At 38.7% G+C, this 20,836-nt stretch overlaps 1 protein-coding gene across 1 annotated transcript; it reads right to left on the bottom strand.

Annotated features, from left to right (window-relative positions):
* Positions 1-1,166: 1,166 nt before the first annotated feature.
* On the bottom strand, positions 1,167-20,513 carry LOC140230605 (glutathione hydrolase 1 proenzyme-like). The gene is made up of 11 exons (XM_072310747.1): positions 20,411-20,513; positions 19,619-19,685; positions 18,652-18,875; positions 17,449-17,641; positions 16,064-16,227; positions 15,424-15,579; positions 14,680-14,816; positions 13,296-13,528; positions 12,095-12,326; positions 9,736-9,839; positions 1,167-1,416 (listed from the first exon to the last, which is right to left on the bottom strand). The coding sequence occupies exons 1-11, from the start codon at positions 20,511-20,513 to the stop codon at positions 1,263-1,265; spliced, it is 1,767 nt and encodes a 588-aa protein (XP_072166848.1). The 3' UTR covers positions 1,167-1,262.
* Positions 20,514-20,836: the final 323 nt, after the last annotated feature.

Below are 20,836 nucleotides of genomic sequence, written 5' to 3'. Positions count from 1 at the left end.
TACACACGTGCACGTAGGAGAAAGATATCTCTCATTTATGCACGTGTATCCCTAAAGAGATTTATAGTGAGAATTACTCGACATGAATCGAAATTCTTGTCTATTTTTTCTTTTAATTTTCTTTGTCTCTAGCACACTTCATATAGGAACTGCACTTTGTCTGATTATATTTTCGTACGGACATGAAATGCAATCGTAAAGAAAAAGATCATTACGATTTAACAAAAAAAAAAAAAAAAAAACCACCAGCATTTTCACACACAATGGCAACTAGAGGACAACAACTAGAGCACACCTCCATCAACAGAAGCGGATCTAGAGGGGGGGGGGGGGGTTGCAACCCCCCCCCCCCCCCCCCAAAAAAAAAAAAAAATCCGGGGACCTTTTTTTTTATCTTATCTTTTTTTTTAACTCATTTATGGCAATGACCTCTATACCAAAAATAGTGGTGTTTTAGATGCAAGAAAACGCCATTTTCACACACAGATTTTCAAAAATTCTCCCTACTGTGGGAGGTGGGACACCCCCCTCCCACATCCTCATCCACATCCCACATCCTCCCCCCCCCCCCTCGCTCGCTCCGCTCGCTCGGGCTTGGTCGCTACGCTCCCTCGCATACCGCCCCCAATCCCCTCTTTTATAAAAAGCTAGATCCGCCCCTGATCAAGCAACCACAATCACAATATATACCCATTTCTTAGGCTGACCCTATGACTTTTCACCTTTCACCTCATGACTCCAAAATTCGATTTTGTTGTTCTTTCTTACTTCAGTATTGACCCACTCTACAAGTTTGGTAGAAATCTGATCATTCATTGCTGAGTTATCGAGAAATCAGGCATGTTGTATGTCCTTTATGACCCCTATGACCTTTGACCTCATGACCTCCAAATTAAGCAGTTTCTTTCTTCCTTCATTATGAACACGGTCTGCAAGTTATGTGAAAATTCGATCATCCGTTCTTGAGGTATTGGGAGTGTAAGCTTATTTTTGTGTACTTTAATGACCCCAATAAGCTTTGCTCTTTGATCTTTGACCTCATGACTCCAAATTTAGTCGTTTCTATCTTACCTATGAAGACACCCTGCAAATTTTGTGGAAATTCGTTCAACCGTTTCCTTGTTATCTTGTACACAAACAGACAGACAAACAAGCATTCATACACACAACACCGAAAACATCGCCTACGCCGACGGTAGGTTCACTTCCTCGCGGAGGTAAATATCAGAGAGGTAAAGTTGAATAGACAAGTGTTACTACGACTAAAAACCGGCTGCTCTCCCTCCTTTCCTGGGATCCGAGTAGGCTGCTATTCCCTGGTCGGTCCGAAGGATGCCCAGAACTGAAGCGACAAGTGGCGAGCGCTCAACGACATGTCCACGGTTTCTCAGTTTGGCACGGATTGCCCGCGATATGCTCTGTTGATGAAGAAGTGAAGTGGAAGCAGAAAATAATGGGGGTAAAAGGGTACAGGATAGTAAAAATGCAAAAATGCCGGTCTAATTCTGTAAAACTAGAAACAATCCAGGCGTGAAACTTCCGCAAATAAAATTGTCGACCATGACAAAAATTACGAGTACGTGGAGTAGGGCCTACAATATACATGATTAATAAATGTTGAATAGAAATTGCGATTTTGGACATTAACGTGAATTTCTCCTATGACAACTTTTCAGTTCGACAAATAAACTTTATAACAACAGCTTCAACAACAACATACTAACAAAAAGCAAACCATTTCTAAAAGATTAATGAAAACAAAAGTAGATAAAATCTTGGATTTTTTTTTTCTTTTGTCACCGATTGGTTCAACAGTGCCATCAAAAGCAGGTGCCTTTTACTCTCTGTTTTTAAAAGTAAACCAACACAAAAACTACAGGCAATGGCGGACCACTTGCCGTTTTTACTAATTAACCAAGGTGGTTCGCAAAACGTGTCTAATAAAGCTAAGGGGGTGTTGCAAGAAAGTCGAGTTGCGATTAATTGCAAATATCTATTGCAACTTTGCAATAGATAGATCTATTGCAACTTGCAATCAATTGCAAGTTGCTGTTGCAAGAAAGGAGCTTGCAATTAATTGCAAGATGCAATTAATTGCAAGCTCCCTTGTTGTATTTTGTATTTATAAAAGCGACTGGCAAGACAAGCCTAGCCAATTTGTCCATTTTTCAATGTGTTGTGTCTCTCCTGTGGTGGAGGTGTGCTGTGCGATCGTTGGGGATTCGAAACAGAGTAAGTTACAAAAATTGTCGATTTTGATCCCATTCTTTACTCATTGTGTCTTGTATTTAAAAGAGCTAGTTCCTTAGACCTACTTCTTATAAGAATTTTCTTGAAAAATGGGAAAATGTGTTTCCTATAACTGACAGAGTTGTGGCCGTCTCGACCACTCATTGGGCACACAGTACATCAATCATAGTCCCACACATAGCTTTTTGTGTTAGCATTTTTTCTTGCATTGGCAAGCTCCTTTTCTTTTCTTTCTTTTTTTTTTTCTGCTGCCAGAGGCAGGGCTCTTATGTCTATAGGCTAGCTTAAAAAAAAATGTCAATGTCAACTAGACTTTCTGAAAGTACTCTAGACGCTATTCATTAACGATTCATTATCCAAATCCGCTACTTTCAAGCAGGATAAGAAGCTATCGGTAGAGACCTAGAGTGCTGGTGAGTGCTATGGCGATGAATAGGTGCTAGCTAGGCTTACGCTACGCCTACAATGTAGGCACCCTACGTAGCCTACAGTCTATACTCTAGTCTAGAACTAACTATACACAGCCCAGTCGCCGCTGTACATACGTAGCGCTCGCGTAGCGTATTAACAGCGTCTGGTCGGGCTAGTCTAGAACCATCTAGACTTTACATAGCCCTAGGCCTACCCCCTTGGCCTCATTCCCCTCCTGTACAAGTGGGCTAGTTATTTTGCAGTGATACTGTCCATGTGACGCGAAAGCTTGCTGAATTTTTTAATTGATGTGTAAATTCATTTTTGATAGGCCTAATCACTCGATTAGACTCTGTGGTCTAGGCCTGTGTTAGGCCTATATTAGTATATAAAATAGTCTGTAGGCCTATTTGTAATTCGGGCTAGTTTCTAGACCTAGCTAGGGGTTTACATCTAGGTAGGGCCTAGAGGTTCTAGGCCTAGTAGAAGTTCTACTTTTGCAGGTCTTAAAAGAAAGTTAAGAGTTGGCCCGAGGGTACGTGCTCCACGATTTCGCTATTTAGTCCAACGGTTAGAACTAATCAACCGTATCAACTGTATCAGTGACCCCTACACAGACGTGTCGTTATTTTATTTACTTTGAGCAGGGAGGTGGAATCAAAGAGGTTGGAGAACCTCTTTGGGTGGAATAGACCTTGCTTTTTTAGGTTGTTCTGTTCTGGAATTTGGACGGATCAATTGAAATCTTGCAATTTAGTGTTGACTAGCTGGATCAATAAAAAGCTAGGATTTAAAACGAACAAGGGCCAAGTGCATCCCAGGGTCCCAGTCGCTGTACTTCGCACCGCATCTGGTTGGGCTACTGTTTTTTGTTTTTTGTTTTTGTTTTGTTTTGTTTTTTTTGGGGGGGGTAGAGAAATTGAACCATTTCTATAGCAAGTACCTACAAGTAATCAGAGTTGCAATGATAGTACTGTAGTGTAGTGTATCAAACAGTGCCAGTAAAACTTTAAGTTTTGTAATACAGTGTGTAAATATAGGTCTATAGTCACCAAGGCTGACATTTCAGACAAGAAGCGTACGGATAAGATGAGCAAACTGACTGTAGGATATCCAAGCAGAAATATTTACATGTGTCAGTGCTTTTGTTGAAAACAAGTGCCAGTGGTTGAAGGGGTACACTTATGAAAGCTACCCAGGCCTGGAATTCAAGTGATTTACTTGATGGAGTCATAACTAGGAGTACAACAATTCTTTATGCTCTTTTTGTTTGTGGAAAGAACAAATAGGCCTTGTTAGAATGCATTTAAACAAATGGTATTTATGGACACTTACCAATTAGATACCAGAATTTGCATTCAGTATTCAGGCCTTCATGATTCAGGTACTTTGTATTATTTTGGCGCATGAAGTTGCATGTAATACGAATTCTTCAGTATATTACTGATTGTTTGAAATTTCCCTCATTTTCAAATTAAAACGTTGGTACCATCATACCTTTACACAAAACGCCTTTTGGATGTCCACAAAATGACTTTGTGAGTGCAATGTTTCCATTTTTATTTCCCATTTCTTATTTCTTCAATATTTCTTGTATCATGTATAGGTATAACTTCTGTGAATCAAGGGGAATGGCAGCTGAGGGCAGACAGGCCAAACTTGATGTCAAGAGACGGTATACACTGCAAAGGATGAGCAGATCGCTGTCAACAATGAGGAAAAGTGTGAACAAAACAAGGCAGTGATTTTTTAAACACATTTCATCAGGCTGAGGTCATCACTCTTAGAAAACAAGGGACACACGAAGCAAGCAGTGTTTCAGAGCTGCAACAAGTGCATGGGTAGTAATAATCTCGGCTGCATCACATGCATCCAAGTGTGCTAGCTACAATAATAGCACGTTGTGCTTTTCAAAGATATTGAAGAGTCCTTTGGATATTTTGCCCCTGTCACTTATTCTGTGTGAGTCATTTATTCTGCAGTATTAGCACTGATAATGGGATAATCAACCTTTTACTGAACCAGTGTTCAAGAAGTTACGTGTAACATCCAAAACCCTCCACGTAGAGATTGGCAGAAAACATATTGCAGAGCCCTGTTTTGTTCTTTTTCATGGGAAGAAATGTTCAGTCCATGATGTGAGTATGTATATAATGCAGGGAGGTGACTCACCTCCCTGGTATATGTATGTACACTGTAAAGCACCACAGTTTGAGTTTCTAGAGAGCTGTAGGACAATTATAACTTAAATATACAAGAGTAATCTGGCCATGAACATCATGTCTATGGACATGTTTTATTATATTTTTTTCCTTACCCTGGTCCATTATACACCGTAAATACAGCTACTACTGTATTCATAATCTCCAAGGTAACAGTTCACTGGTCCTTGTTTTGTTATTCAAACCACAAAATATGGTTTGTTACTCTGAAGGCTTGTAAGTCTCAGCCATATTCCATTTCAGGCTATCAAACCTTTAGAATAAGGAACATTCAAAATAACAAACAGTTGTATTAAAGGACATCATCGAACTCAAAACTGCCAAGGTATATTGTGAGACATTTCATGTTTCTTGGTGGTAAAAAAAAAAAGAAAAAAGTTCTTTAATAAGTACTGGTTGAAATTATGATGATCTTGATCTTGTTTACAGTTGTGTAGCACCACCTGGGGGCAGATGAACCTGTGCTGTGGCAAGATGGCACTGAATTTGATTTCTCAGCAATTGAACCACTTATTTGTATTGCATTCATGGGTCCTGGGATAGTTCCCACTAGAAGGCTAGAAGGTAGTTACGAGATATGTAGTAAACCATATTTTCCAACAAGCTGTATCTGTTTTCACACTAGCACAAAAGATCAGTAGATACTGCTGTGGGCCAATTTGCAGATTACAGTACTAATCAGTTGTACAAAGTTACATGTACAGTATACAGTGAACACTATGGTGGATCTTTTTTGGTTAATATGTTGTTTCCCAATTGACATCGTGATATTGTAGCATAATTGAACACATTTCTAGGGCATTTGCATACATTTTTGGGCAAAAAATTAACAGTTCTGCATGTCAGAAGTATTTTTCGCTGTAACATTGGTTACCTTAAACTTAATAAAGACATGTTTGTATGAGTAGATCACAGCACAAGTATACAAATTCAGATAAGTTACATGTAGATAAGCTAACTTTATGCGTGGTTGTCTTGATATTCAGTACTGTATTAGTACCTCTATGACCATGCATGCTTAAAAGATATGCATGAGTGCATGACAGTGGGGAACGCACACATGAGTATTCAGCCATAGATGTGGGTTAATTTTGAGCTCAGTTGATGGTATGATCTGGGATAGATAGGGTTTATGCAATGGGAAGAGAAACTTGGTGTAATTCACATGTGAGTGCATGATGTTATCATGAAGATGTTCATGTCATACACTACATATGTATGTGTTCAGTCGTGCTGAACTGCAGAGAAGACATAAGATATAGAATACAGATTTCAATGTGGAGGCTTTGACACATTTAGCGATAGGCCTACATGTCCTTTGAAGAGAGCATGTGAAGTAATCCTACTTATGAGGATAGCTACAGGTAGTTGACAGAAGGGTTTCCAGCAGACTGTCAACCAGTTTGCAATTAAGCATGTTACAGAGAATGTTCATTCAATTTATCAGTTTTAAGTATAAATGAATCTGATTATTGATTTAAAAAACATAAAAACAAATAGAAAAATCCCAAGCAAGGGATTATTGAAAACATTACTCTTTGTTCACTGTTTTAATGGAGTCAATCACACAGTGAATAGGGAGCTATGTATGGAGCAACATACAAGAAACAAACAATCAGCAGTAATGAATTATTGAACCTAGTAATTAATCCAGTAGTTTAATGTTACATATGTCATAATAATATGTAACACTTTGATTTACTCAACCCTTCTCATTTTGTAGGTGTAACTAGTGTTTCATAATGAGGAGTGTATACTAAGTAAACATGTAATTGGCTCTTCTGTACTCAGCAATGTGTGCATTCTCATTAACTGCCTTTTCATACTTGTAGTATGCTTTTCTTTTGCACATTTCTCTGTACTATCAATCATTATATGAACATTTCTTTCAATATGAGAGCAACAAGAAAAGAGGTACAATGTAGGGGTCCTACATATCTGTGAAAGTGCATGCTGTCTTGTTCAGAGAGACAGTGTGTCTTTTGTCTCCATCATGTCTTGTCATCAATTGCCCAGCATCATCTGATATGGGGCAAATAGGGGGGGGGGGGGGGGTTGGATGAGGAGCAAGCTTAATTTGCGATACTGTACGTGCCATATATTTAACAAGTATTTATCAAGACTGAGACAAATTGTGCAAGTAGTTCAATTCATGATTGTGGGGTACAAAGTACTGAATGTAGAAATATATGTTTGCAGATGGACCCTAATGTCAGTGTCAGAGTTGATATTTTTGTGTGTCTTCAAATTCATGGATACATGTAGCAGCTGTCTTGGGAAATTCATGAAGATATATACCTTGCAGAATATTGAGCATATACAGTAGGTTAATTTTAGTGTGGTATGGTGTATATCATGTAATGCATCATATTCATACTTTACGTCATTAAAAAAATGTCATTCTAGTGCTTACAGCTGCTTTAATAAATACTTGAAGTGCACCTTTAAAGTACCATCCTGACATGCGCCAAAATTTCTTCTGAATTTCCTGAAAACTGCAGGTGAATTTAAATCTGCATTTTTAAACTTGAGTTTAGGGTCAAAATGCACTGTTTCCATGACAACAGAATTTCAACTATACTCAAATGTGTCCATCACAAATTTGCACTGACCTTGCTATGTGTGTTTGTGTGTGTGTGTCTGTCTGTGTGTGTGTATACATATGTGTAGTACCTCGTGAGTACCTGGTGAATTTGACTACAGGTACTTCACAATTGTGGAAGTAGTTCACTGAAAAAGATTTGAAGAAAATATGCAGTAACCATGGCAACACGTCACACACAAACACAAAGAGTGTCTTGCATATTACTACACCTTTGGATCATTTCACGCCCTACATACTGAATTTGAAATAAATAAACTAATAGTTCGTTCAGCAATGTTTTGGGTAGTTACCATGGCAACGCTTTCCCCGACAGACACACAAAAACATGTGTTGCATATCTACACCTCAATGTCATTATGTACACCAAATTTGAGTTCAGTTGCTTCAAAATAGTGAAAGAAGTTCAAATCTTAAGATTTTCAAGAAAATATGTCGTTACCATGGCAACGCCTTGTCGGGTACAAACACAATTAAGTGTGTCTTGCATAATTGCACCTATAGATCATTATACATACCAAATTTGAAACGAATTGCTTAAATACTATGAAAGTAGTTCACAAGGTTTTTGGAAAATTGCGGTTACCATGGCAACGCTTTCTCTGACAAACACAAAAGACATGTCTTACACGTCTACACCTCAATGACATCATGTACACCAGATTTGAGTTCCATTGCCTTAAAACTCGAAATAGTTTCACCCCACATGATTTTCAAAGAAAAAATTGCCGTTACCATGGCAACGCCCAGTCAGGTACAAACACAAAGGGTGTCCTGCATAACTACACTTATAGATCATTATACATACCAAATTTGAAACAAATTGCTTAAATACTGTGAAAGTAGTTCACTCCACAACGTTTTGGGAAATTTGTGGTTACCATGGCAACGCTTTCTCAACGCAACGCCCAGTCAGGTACAAATACAAAGTGTGTCCTGCATAACTACACTTATAGATCATTATACATACCAAATTTGAAACAAATTGCTTAAATACTGTGAAAGTAGTTCACTCCACAACGTTTTGGGAAATGTGTGGTTACCATGGCAACGCTTTCTCCGACAAACACAAAAAACGTGTCTTGCACATCTACACCTCAATGTCATTATGTACACCAAATTTGAGTTCAAGTGCCTCAAAATTGTGGAAGGAGTTCACTCCACAAGATTTTCAAGAAAATATGCCGTTACCATGGCAACGCCTTGTCGGGTACAAACACAAAGTGTTTTTTACATAACTACACCTAAAGATCATTATACACATAAAATTTGAAATGAATTACTCAAATACTGTGGCAGTAGTTTACTCCACAAGGTTTTTTGGGAAATTGTGGTTACCATGGCAACGCTTTCTCCGATAAAGACAAAAAAAAAAACGTCTTGCACATTTTCACTTCGATGTCATCATGTAACCCAAGTTTCATCAAAATTGCTTCAAAACTGTAGATGGAGTTCGTGACGCAAGATTTGCAACGGACTGCCCGACCGACCACATGCTGATTCATATACTAGTATACTGAGTAACCCCTTATACACTTTGTGTATGTTAAAAAAAAAAGTATCTTACACAATCATACATTACATAAAAATGTCATTTATACGGAATATTTTCTTCTTTTTTCTTAAAAGAAATGATCAAGTTTGGAGATTTGTCCCCCAGCATCTATATAAGCAGCCGCAATTATGACATTTGTAATCTATTGCAAATCGATTGCAAAATTTGCAACTACCCCTGAATCTATTGCAAAGTTGCAATTGATTAGCAATTGATTGCAGAGATGCAATCGATTTGCAATCAATTGCATCTTTCTTGCAACAGAATTGATTGCAACTTGCAATTGATTGCAAATTTGCAATGGATTTCAGGATTTGCAATAGATTTTGGGGAGTTGCAATTAATTGCAACTTTCTTGCAACACCCCCTAAGACTGTCGGTATGAGGTGAAAAGATTATTAAGATGGGGAATTACTCCATGTATACAAAACCATGATTACCACTACCATCCTGAGCTAGACGTTTTGTACCCATACACTACTATAGGGTTTTCTGCGCAAATCGGCACTGAAAGCACACACAGGGTTAAAAACAATAAGAATAGGAACACAAATAAGAATAGGAACACTAACAAGAATAGTAACAACAAGAAGAAAAAAAGACAATATCAAGAACAAGAAAAGTCAAAGAAAGAGAAGAAGAACAGCAAAAACTGACTGCTTCGGAATGAGAATGACGTTGAACTCACCCGAGGCGGATCTTCATAGTAGGCTTTGTTTGTCAAAAGGTAGTTGTGGATCCTACCCTCAGCAATGGCCTCGTGGAGGGGAACGTTCATCACCAGTGTTCTAAGAATCACCTGTTTTCATATCATAAAATATGAGCGTTTGCAAATGAGGATCATGTTTAGGTACGCAAGATAGTTGAAGACATATTCAGCCCTAGAATTGGCGAGATACAGAAAAAGAAAGATAGGGAGAATCTGAGAGCAAAAAGAAGAGAAAAGAGTGACGTAAAATGTAATCCCCTCACAATTTTCAATTGGTTGTGTGCAACAAAAAAAAATATTGAAATTCCATTTCCTGTTGCAAGAAAAATGTAAAACGTGATATCGGTCCTGGTTGATAAAGATTTTGAAGATTCTGTGTACAAACTTTGTGGCTAGATGTGAGGAGATAACATCCGCATGAGCACTGTGTGTGGATATTATCGCGAATTACTTAAATACAGAAGTGATGCAGAACAAAAGGCACCAGAGATGAAATAAACGGAACGGTAAAATTTCGTTGAACAAAAAAAAAAAAAAAAAAAAGAAGAAGAAACGAATGAAAAGTAGAAAAAAAAATCAAAACATTAAGAATTTTGAGATGATGGTATTATCACCTCGTGCACTTTGCTCCTATGATAATGAATTATATTGCTGTCCTATAATATAACAACTTGACATGAAAAAAAAAAAAGTTTGCATCTTTCACACCGGATCACCGTAGAGTTGCGTAGTATTGCGTACTATACCTATTACGTAGATATTGGCCGGGTACTTCTGTCAAGTCGTTTTGACGGAAGCGAAGATCAGATTTGGTAAGACCTCAAAGGATTTTTCGTCGTGCTGGCGCGTTAAAGATAATATAAAGTTTTGGTACCTCAAAAGTTTCCCTGAATTTCCTTGTCTTAGTTTGTGTTTCAGGTTAAAGTACCTCTCATATAACTAACATTGTGAGACTTACTCGCCCCAAAGTGCTCTGTCTTAGTAATCATGCAATTAACTGCGACCAGCAGCCCCATATGCATAGCGACCAGCAGCCCCATACGCATAGCGTAATGGGGCTTCGCATTGTAGCATTCAGGATCATGACAGATTTAGTATCGCGGGTAAATATCAACTTAAAATAAAAAAAAAAAAATTCTTCAATTTGAAGACTTACCAATTAAGTTGAAGTATTGAAAACAGGCTTCGGGCAACGTTTGGTTCTGCCAATAGTCCCTTTTTGTTCGAATTGATGACTGAATGTGACTGGGTCGAGAGGACCTTGGGAGAGCTGCATACACTGAATACTACGGCCAGCGCATGCACATCACATGCGCACAAATTTCAAATCCAAGAACGGATAAGATGTTTGTGTGCGCATGCGCTGGCCGTAGTATTCAGTGTATGTAGCTAGCTCTCCCAAGGTCCTCTCGACGGAGTCACATTCAGTCATCAATTCGAACAAAAAGGGACTATTGGCAGAACCAAACTTTGCTCGAAGCCCGTTTTCAATACTTCAACTTAACTGGCAAGTCTTAAAATTGAAGAAATTTTTGGATTTTAAGTTGATATTTACCCGCGATACTAAACATGCTAAATATGTCATGATCCTGAATGCTACAATGCGAAGCCCCATTACGCTATGCGTATGGTGCTGCTGCGCGCAGTTAGCTATCCGTATGAGGCTGCACGCTGCTGGTCGCAGTTATCATGCAATAATGGTTTCGTACAATACGTGTACTACCTCGCCGCCGTACGGCGGCGGCTCTGGTACGAAACCATTATTGCATGATTACTCAGACATGAGAGCACTTTGGGGCGAGTAAGTCTCACAGTGTTAGTTATATGAAAGGTACTTTAACCTGAAACACAACTAAGACAAGGAAATTCAGGGAAACTTTTGAGGTACCAAAACTTTGTATTATCTTAAAGTATCGCATCATTATGTAGGCATTGGCATAAAGTAGCGTAGTGTTGCGTACTATTGCGTAGACATGGCGTACAATAGCGTAGCATTATGAATTCGGGTATCAATTGCGTTATGTTTACGCCCTGTACCCTACGCCGAAAGTACGCGAAAAAAAGAAATAAACAGATTTAATATCCCCGTACCCCGCGTACCGCTACGCGTCTCTCGGCGTAACGTCGCGTAGGCCGGCGTATGCACAGTGCATAGGGTAGCGCAAACTCGGCGTAGTCTGTACACTACCCAACTCTACACAAGCATGGTCTGAAAGCCCTTGTCTTTTTTTTTATGCCATTCTTTCTCCCCCCCCCCCCCCCTCTCTCTCTCTCTCTCTCTCTCTCTCTTCTGTTGCTATATATGTAATATTATTATTATTGTACATAGTGCACTAAACACGTGCCAAAGCATTAGAAGAAGGGATGCGCATTCCGCCTGATGCTCCAATAACCATTTTGACATCGCCATTTTGATCAACGAGGATACTTGGTCCCATGGTCGAAAGAGGGCGTTTTCCCGGAGAGAGCTTGTTGGAAAGAAGCCGCCAAGACTTGTATTTCGTCTCGAAGTTAAAGTTTCGAATGTGGTTGTTGGGCACGATACCCGTCGACAGTGACATGTCTTTACAGCCGAATCTTGACATAAGAAAAAACGAGTAGACAGACACACAGAAAGATATAATATTACAACATGATCAATAGGCCTATATATTTTTACCATAACTTTCGAGCTTCAATATGATTATTTGGATACTCTCTTCTAGCAGGAATTCCATGAGGAAGGAGGAACTTTTCTTTCGAAGTCCAAAAGTTAGACTTCTAAGAATGTACCGCGCTACACTTGCTTATTCTCTATTAAAAACACATTTATCATAATATGATCCATTTTCATAGGATACATTTGAATCAACGTGCCAGTTTGTTTAATTGTAGTCTAAAAAGGTGCACTGAACAGACAGTACATGATTTCAAATGTGTTAGTAATTTTTCAGGAAGGATACAGCAACAATCTACACATTACTTGAAATTCGCTTATTGATAGAGTCTCTATACTCCTGAGTTATTTGTATATTGCCAAGCCTCAAAAGAGCATTTAGGTGTTTCAGTTCGAATGCGTTCGTGGACATGCTGATGTTTTTTTTTTTTTAACTGCAACTGATTAACAAAATTAATAATGCCCTACATCGACGTAAACAAATACGGCAATTTGTCATTCAGTTGGAAAAAAATTGACGCAAGGATTTCATATGTTTGAAGAAATACGCAGTACCAAGTCCATGCTATAAGGATTACAACCGACACTGGTTATCGGGGGGAAGCTCTGTGGTCTAGTGGATTTGACTCATGAGGTCGTTGGTACAAATCCAGTCCGATTGTGTATGTATACCGATGGTTGTTTTTTTTCTCCATCATGACTACCACCAACAATGACTAAAACACTGTATATTGTTTTGGTGTTTCTTTAAGTCTATGTACAGGGCATTTTGTAAATAAGTTGCAAGCAAACATTAACTCGAAGAAAAAATTTCATTAATTTGAATGTTGATGTTTGCGGTAAACCGTACGTGAGATAAAGGGTTAATTCTCCTGATCACCAATCCTTACGTATAGCCAACCGACGTCGTGACCGACACCGCATCGCCATTCGGGGCTAGAACGCTGACATGACTGGTGTCGCCTGTCCCCTTGTCAATGTCGTCGTTCTCTCCTTCGACGGCGCCGACATCGAAGTCAAACACGTATTTTTCTCCACGTTCGTTGAGGACGTCATTCGGCTGGTTTTCGATCTGCCTCCGGATGAAATCTGAAAATTCCTGAGATCTGAGATTTCTGAGTGCCTGTGGAGAAATCGGACTTAATAGATGCTAAAGAAGCAAAACAACTCGAGATGCTATTGTATCGATCGATAACTGATGTTATCTGACAAAACAATACGACTAAATGCACAATTAAAAAGGCACATTTCTTTCTCATTTGTTCTAGTTCTTATCTAAAGGTATTGAACAAAGGGTTTTTCCCCAGTCTTAAAAGAGGACGAATTGAATGGAATAGTTAGTGACGGGAACTGATAATTTAGTTTGTGATTGCCGTAGCTGCTGGTGAATGACTGCAGACGGAAAGAAAACGAAAAAAAAAAAATTTGGTCACATTGATGTCCGCAAAAGATTTTGATTTTTGGTATTTTCTAAACAATCTGTAGTACCTTGCGTGTAGAATGGCGTGACGACTTTCGACACTATAGCGTTCATAGTGTTAGCAAGTGGAGTTAAGATAACATTGGTCATGGCGCCACTGTTTATAAGAAATTCAATGATAATAATTAGTCTGAATAGGGCTGTTCATATAATGGAAGAGTACATTTCCATTTTCAATCTTTTAACATAGCATAACACTCTATTACAGTTTTGAAAAAGAGGTAGATTGGTATATTGACAATTTTTGCTTTCATGAGTATTTACATCTGAAATAACAGCACAATTCAATGACTTTAAAATCAAATTCGAGAACAATGATAAATCTGTCCCAAATGACATGAATGATATATATTAAATAAATAGTACACATAGATGAGAACTGTTCTACTCGGATATGATTACGTAAAAGGAGTATGAATACCACGGCAGTATTTTTTTTTCATTGTTGTCGCAAAGTTAACATCCTCTTTTAGTCGTTCATTACACGCATGATATACAAAATCGACATATCGCAAATTTCTGCAAACCTAGACGCAGCTTCTCTCATCAATATTTTGTATCTGCAGATCGAGTCTAACATACATGTAGCCAACTGAAAGACACTCCACTACAATAATATCAGGTAGACAGAGATTACGTAACTGATGAATGGTGGCATTTCTAATGACCTCACATATCATGCATATCGGGGACTGTGCTGATGAACATAGATGTAAAGTGCATGGTAATTCATTGTAGTAATGCGATTATAGATCAGAGATGGTTGGTGACGTCACAATAAGAATGTTACTGACTCTCTCTAGTTCGGGAGACCAAGTGTCGCCGAGAAGAGTCCTCATGCCGAAAGCCGTCTTGCACACCTCGAGAAATCGATGATAAAAGTCTACCATCTCAAGGTCGGTTAATGTTGGGTTTGTCGGCAAGTCAAAGCCTGTGTTGGAAAGAAACATGATTTAACAGATAAACACTCCAACAAACGAAGAAAAACAAATTACTCCTATCCTGTTCGTCATTATTTTGCCATGATATGAAACATAACGTTGTTTTTACTTTATTGTTGAGTGGAAGACTAGAATCAAACGTTTATTGCTGAGAAGCTGTAAGTGACAACGCATAATGTGGCTCTCTTATAGGCAAATTTGATGTAATAACACTACTCTGTGTAAGTAACTTATATTTTTGGTGTTTCTATACAGACTGTTTAGTGGACATATACTGCACAGTCAAAATAGTCACCGTTGGGCGACTTTGCGAAGACTTTTGTGACTCACTCGTGTTTCATGGTCTTGTTAACGCTGGTTAGATTCTGAAATGTGAAATGTCGAAAACGAAAATAAATTCTATTTGAATAGAAACTGAATTGAATTGAAATGAATTGGCAAGGCGAGAGCATTGCCATGGTAACGATTTACATTTCAATACATTTTCACATCAAATTACACAATGAGCTAAGAGGAATATCTCCTCTATTTTATAGCCGCTGCTCAATTCGATTCAGAGCCGGGAGCTTGGGGCCGTGAATTAGGGATTAAAAGTACCGTCCATTGTCCGGAGCATGAACTGTAGAAATGGTCCACTAGAAGTCAGTGTGGTTGAGTACACGGTATGGTTGGATGGGGAGAAACCTCGCAGCGTCTCGACCTCCATCCACTCGGCCCGATAATTTGCCAAATCGTCCATCGTCATCAGACCACCTAAGCAAGTGAGGAAAAGAAAGCTAAAACGTACTCGTTTCTTCCGGCCTAATGTCTTAAACAGAAAGCGCTTGGTAGACATGGAGAACAGTGTGGATTCTTTGCAGCTACATCATATCATTATGCGTAACAAATTGACTTATTTTGAGGACAATTATTATTATTGACATCAATTGCGGTTTAAGCTGTTATCAGCAAACAAACAAAATAAAACAAAACAAAAAAAGAGCGACTTAGCACAAAATAACAATTGCTAAGTGCAGTTTTAGATTTCTTTTTTTTTTGGGGGGGGGGGAGGGACATGTTTATGAAAGACACTGAGTGTTCCGTTTTAATGTCAACTATCATCTCAGATGGACTAAGCTGATGCCAATATGTAACAAGTTCAAATACTGCTAACAAAAATAGACATTCCTGTCTTTCTGTGTGTGCTTTTTTATTAGGGGAAGAGGTTGAGGGAAAAACATATTAGGCATTTCATTACCGCCTGCTTTAATATCATTGATGAACTTTCTGGCCGTGTCCAGCAGGTAAAACTCGTCAGGGCCATTGTCGGCTATCGCCTGCAGAGTATCGGCCAGTGCGGGTAGAGTGATGATGTCTCCACGAGTAGCTACACGTCCTTCCTCTTCGTTGTAATACATTTCTCTGTAAGGGCATGGAGCAGAAGCAAGATGAATAAAAAATGTCAATGTTTCCAACCTTGATGATCTCGACTTTGTATGCAAAAAAAAAAAAAAAAAGAATAGTCCTACGAGAGAAACTTTGAATGTAACGGACTAATACATGAATGTACTATTGATATTTGGTTACAGTTTTGTTATGCCAAGCGTTCCTTATTCCGACTTAATTCCAAAATGTTGTTATTCTAATGGTTCGCTAATCCGAAAATGAAAAAAGATTTCGTTATTATCAAGGTTCGTTAATTCGGAAACAATGTAAAGCTCGTAATTCGTGAGTTAAGTCAGTTAGTACGCATTTTTTGTTCAGATTGATTATCGAACATTCGGAATAACACCCCCAAATTAACGAATTGTTTGTTTTTTCTTTTTTCTTTTTCTTTTTCGGATTAACGAATGAACAGTGATGTATACCGAATTCTGTATGTTTTGAAATAAGGAACCTCCGGAAAAACGAAACTTATTTCATTTTCGGATTACGATTCTTCGGAATAACGAACCTTATTTCATTTTCGGATTAACGAACCTCAGGAATAACGAACATCTCCCCATTTCTTGAAAGCGACAAAGTCCGTTTCAATCCGTTGAAAAATATATTCTTTTCGAGATACGCTTTTAGATGTACTTATAAAACTTGACAATCAAACGAATCGAGCAAACACTATAATACCACTGATTTTTTTTTTCTTTCTCTCTCTCCCTCTAGCTCCCTCTCCCTCTCTCTCTCTCTCTCTCTCTCATTCTCTCCTGCTCAAACAGTAATAGCTTATGATAGAAGGTCTTTGATACAGAGAATGAAAAAAAATGAAAATCCTGATAATTGGGCTAAGATTCTAAATTTATGTAGAATATTCGAAGTGGATCATGACCGATAAGTCTAAGAGTAGACCCTACAATATGTATCACTGCATTCACGACCAATGCTGTCGCTTTATCTCTGCAAAAACCATGGTTTCAGAGACGCCCAAACAACTACACGAAAACGTTAGCAAATGCATTTTTCTGTTTAGTGTTTCATTCATTCATCGTTAAAGAAAAAGAAGTATATGTAAGACTCTTTAATCAATAATGGAAACCATTTAACACACGTCCGTGACTTCATCTCAAAACAGGCCGTATTGTATAGATTTGATCTTCAATCATGAACACATTCCTAAATTAAACTTGAACGACGTAAAAAGTCTCCCACCTTACGCTGGGATATAAATGCCAGCGTTTTCGCAATGAGAACAAGGAGCTGCTCAGATGTGACTCGACCCGGAAGCCATTCCTGGCGAGGTCAATGACCGGCCGGAAGAGATCTGACCAAGGCAGTCTCCCGTAGCGCTGGTGAGCTTCCCACATACCTCGCATCTCTCCAGGGATAGCCACCGATTTCATCCCTTTGAAGTAAAAGAGAAAGGCATGAAATACAGTGTATCTCGCTGTATAGGGATGAGACATGACGAAATATCTGCTATTACAATCTCTTTTCTTTCGCCCGAGTCGAACACTTTATATGCTTGTTTTCTGATGTAGCAACATCTTTTATCTCATATCAATGAACAGCATTCAGCAGTCATATGGAGCTCTTTATACCGAAATTCAACTTTCAACTCACAATCCTTTAAGGCCAAGACCATTGTTGTCCACAGCACTGATTCAAAGCAGTGAAGAAAGCCATGCATTAGCTCGCTTAAGCAACTTCTCTAGTCAATTGTTTTGTTGTTGTTGTTGTTGTTGTTGTTGTTGTTGTTGTTGTTGTTCGTGTTGTTGTTGTTGTTCTGTACACATTATTTGGTTGCCAATATTAGAATTTTACAAAGTCACCTTAAAGGGATCGCTTTGTTTTGGTTGAAATGGGGCCTCAGGTTTCCAACTTTTTTGAGAGATAATGAGAAACATTTTATGAAATATCAAAGGATATACAATTCATAGAGGAATTCAAACATAAGAGATATTCATAAAAATTGGTTTTGAAATGCCTGAGATATCCTGAAACAAAGGGGTCCTAGTAAAAGGTCGCACCCAAATTTTATGCGGACCTTTTTGATTTACTTTGTTTTTGGATATCTCAGCCATTTCTAAACCGATCGTCATCAAAATTTGATGACATGAAATATCAAAGAGCATACAATTCGAAGAGAAATTTAGTGCTCATAGTTAATGAGCATTGAATTTTTCTTCGAATTGTATGCGCTTTGATATTTCATGAGTAGTTTCTTATTATCTCGCGAAAAGTTAAAATCTGAATCCCATATCACCCAAAGCTATTTCAGCTTTTGAAACACAGAACACTAGGCTGTACGATAGAAGAGAGGAAATAATGATTTCGATTACACACAGTTTTCCCCTGTTCTCCCCTCTCTTCATCTGTTCAGACATTCATTCTTTCGTTCTTCATCAAACTCACCATATTTTGCCCCATCTTTTCCCTGGCCGTCGAACATCTCGGGGTATGTGGCATTATACGCCGTCTCGAGCGCGTTCAGTGCCTCCACCTTCTCGTTGCTCCGGTTGTAGACGACCATGAAGAACCCGCCACCGATGCCCGAACTCCCCCCAACCATCACCCCAACGCAGAGCAGGGATGTGATTGCGCTGTCAACGGCAGAACCATTTTTGCGGAGAATATCACTGGCGGAGGGAAAAAATGAAAAAAGGGAAAAGGGTTAATAACCAAATTAGTTCAAACAAACAGACGAAATCTTAACTATACTTTATAAAGCCATGATAATGTATCCATCGCACGATTTGTGACTGATCTTGCAAGCTGGCTTCAATGACTGTTTGTCGTCACAGTGTACTGATAAATGTGCTATGAGCCTTTCGTATCTCACAAAACACGGAGGAATGGAAATGCAAAGAAATTATAGTACCCTCGTCTCTTTGATGTTGCATTTCAAGACTGTAGGCTATGAAAACAAAACAAAAAAGTCCATCGCATCTCTTATATGCTATGATACAATAAAGCGAACATTATCAGAGCTCATAGAGAGAATTACACAAATTCCCTCGACTTGTTACTGAAATGCGTTAACCCTGCTCTCAGAAGAGGTTATTAAAATTCTCTTTCAGTATGCTGGAAAAGTGAATGTTAAAATATCTTCGCATTTTCGTTATAATATTGTTGTCCTTACACTGGCGTCACGGACTGTTGTAGTCTTCTCATCCAGCGTTGGAAGTACCAAAACATTTTGAAATTCATAGCTTTTGAACGGATAGCCAAATCTTTCTCAAACTTTCACAGATGTGTTCTACTAATAGAGCTGTACTCACTCAATTCCAATAGATAGGGCCTACTTGATTTTTGTTCTTCTGTAAGATTTGTCATATATAGGGGTGTTAGCATCCCATTTATATTGAACGCCTCCTCTCACCTTCCGATCTCTGAGCAGACGCCGGAGTCCGTTACCACAGCGGCATCTTGGTACGTTCCACCCAAACCTGAAGCAGGTTAGAAGTTTAGAAACTTTTAAAGGCTACTTAGTGGAATATACCAGAGATCTATTGTTAAAGACAAACCCAGCCATGAAACATGTATAATGCTTAATGCTTAATTCAGTATATATTTAATCATAGAACCCAAACGAACAAAAAAATGAAAAAAGCAAAAACGCACCCAATGGGACAGCAGGTAGAAGCATGGCCGGCCTCCTTATTGTTTTTCCCATATTAGCATCTAAAACACTTTCACCATGGGAATAAAATGAACCTTTGAGTTAAAGTTGATAACATAAGTACCATAGAAAGGAATTTTCCGGGGAGCGGATTATGGAGTGATGAAATAGAATAGTCATCTCTTATCGCGTTTTATACTGGCCACCACTAGCACCTCTGGGTAACACCCTGTACACCATCACAATCATGTGCAAATGCTAAAGTTGTGATAACGTATTTCTTCATCTGCGTGAAAAGGGGCTTCAAAATGATTTGGTTATCGAGGACTAAAACCAATGCGTCTTTGATATAACTTGTATGTCAGTTGTACTAATGTGGACACTTTCTCCTACATGCGGCATTTCATTAGGGCTACCCTTCGTATTTCCATAATGATACCCTTTAAACATATACTTCTAGCATTGTCTAGATGATCATATAACTCTAAGCAATCAATGTAAAATGTGAGATCAGCCTTCCTGTCTTTGTGAAGAAAAACAAAAATATCTTACCAGGGTCCTCTGCCACATTGGAAGATGAGGACGTCACTGACGCAGTTGCTATGGCAACCATGAGAATCAAACGGCAGAACAGGGTGCAGAATATCATTCCCATTGTTCAGAATTCTTACGGCGTCACACCCACGTGATTAATAGCAACCAGTGAAAGTCTAGTGTTTTGTTTTTGTTTCTTAGCCGATTATGAAAACGAAGAGATGGAACACCTTGCCGATCCCGTGAATATCATCAGGAAAACTCATGACGCAGACTGATCAGAAAGAAAGACCGACTGTTTTCAGGAATATACACATTTTGAACTATGATGGTATTAACCTTGGGATAATGCCCCCCCCTCCAATTTGCTTCTCTGACGCCAAACATCGCGCCTAACGAATTTTCAGTTTCTGTTCCTCGAAATCTCCCAAGGCAGAATACATT

This window comes from Diadema setosum, chromosome 7 (genome assembly GCF_964275005.1).
Source record: "Diadema setosum chromosome 7, eeDiaSeto1, whole genome shotgun sequence".
Lineage (NCBI taxonomy): Eukaryota > Metazoa > Echinodermata > Echinoidea > Diadematoida > Diadematidae > Diadema > Diadema setosum.
This window is presented reverse-complemented; position numbering and strand designations above follow the sequence as displayed.

What these genes read in the sequence shown, in the direction of transcription:
- LOC140230605 (XM_072310747.1), bottom strand. Translation starts at nt 20,513, where the DNA reads ATGGGAATGATATTCTGCACCCTGTTCTGCCGTTTGATTCTCATGGTT. An exon ending in CAATGTGGCAGAGGACCCTG is followed by an intron (nt 19,686 to 20,410) that starts GTAAGATATTTT and finishes AACCTGCTTCAG; the next exon opens with GTTTGGGTGGAACGTACCAA. An exon ending in AAAAGATGGGGCAAAATATG is followed by an intron (nt 17,642 to 18,651) that starts GTGAGTTTGATG and finishes TTTACTTCAAAG; the next exon opens with GGATGAAATCGGTGGCTATC.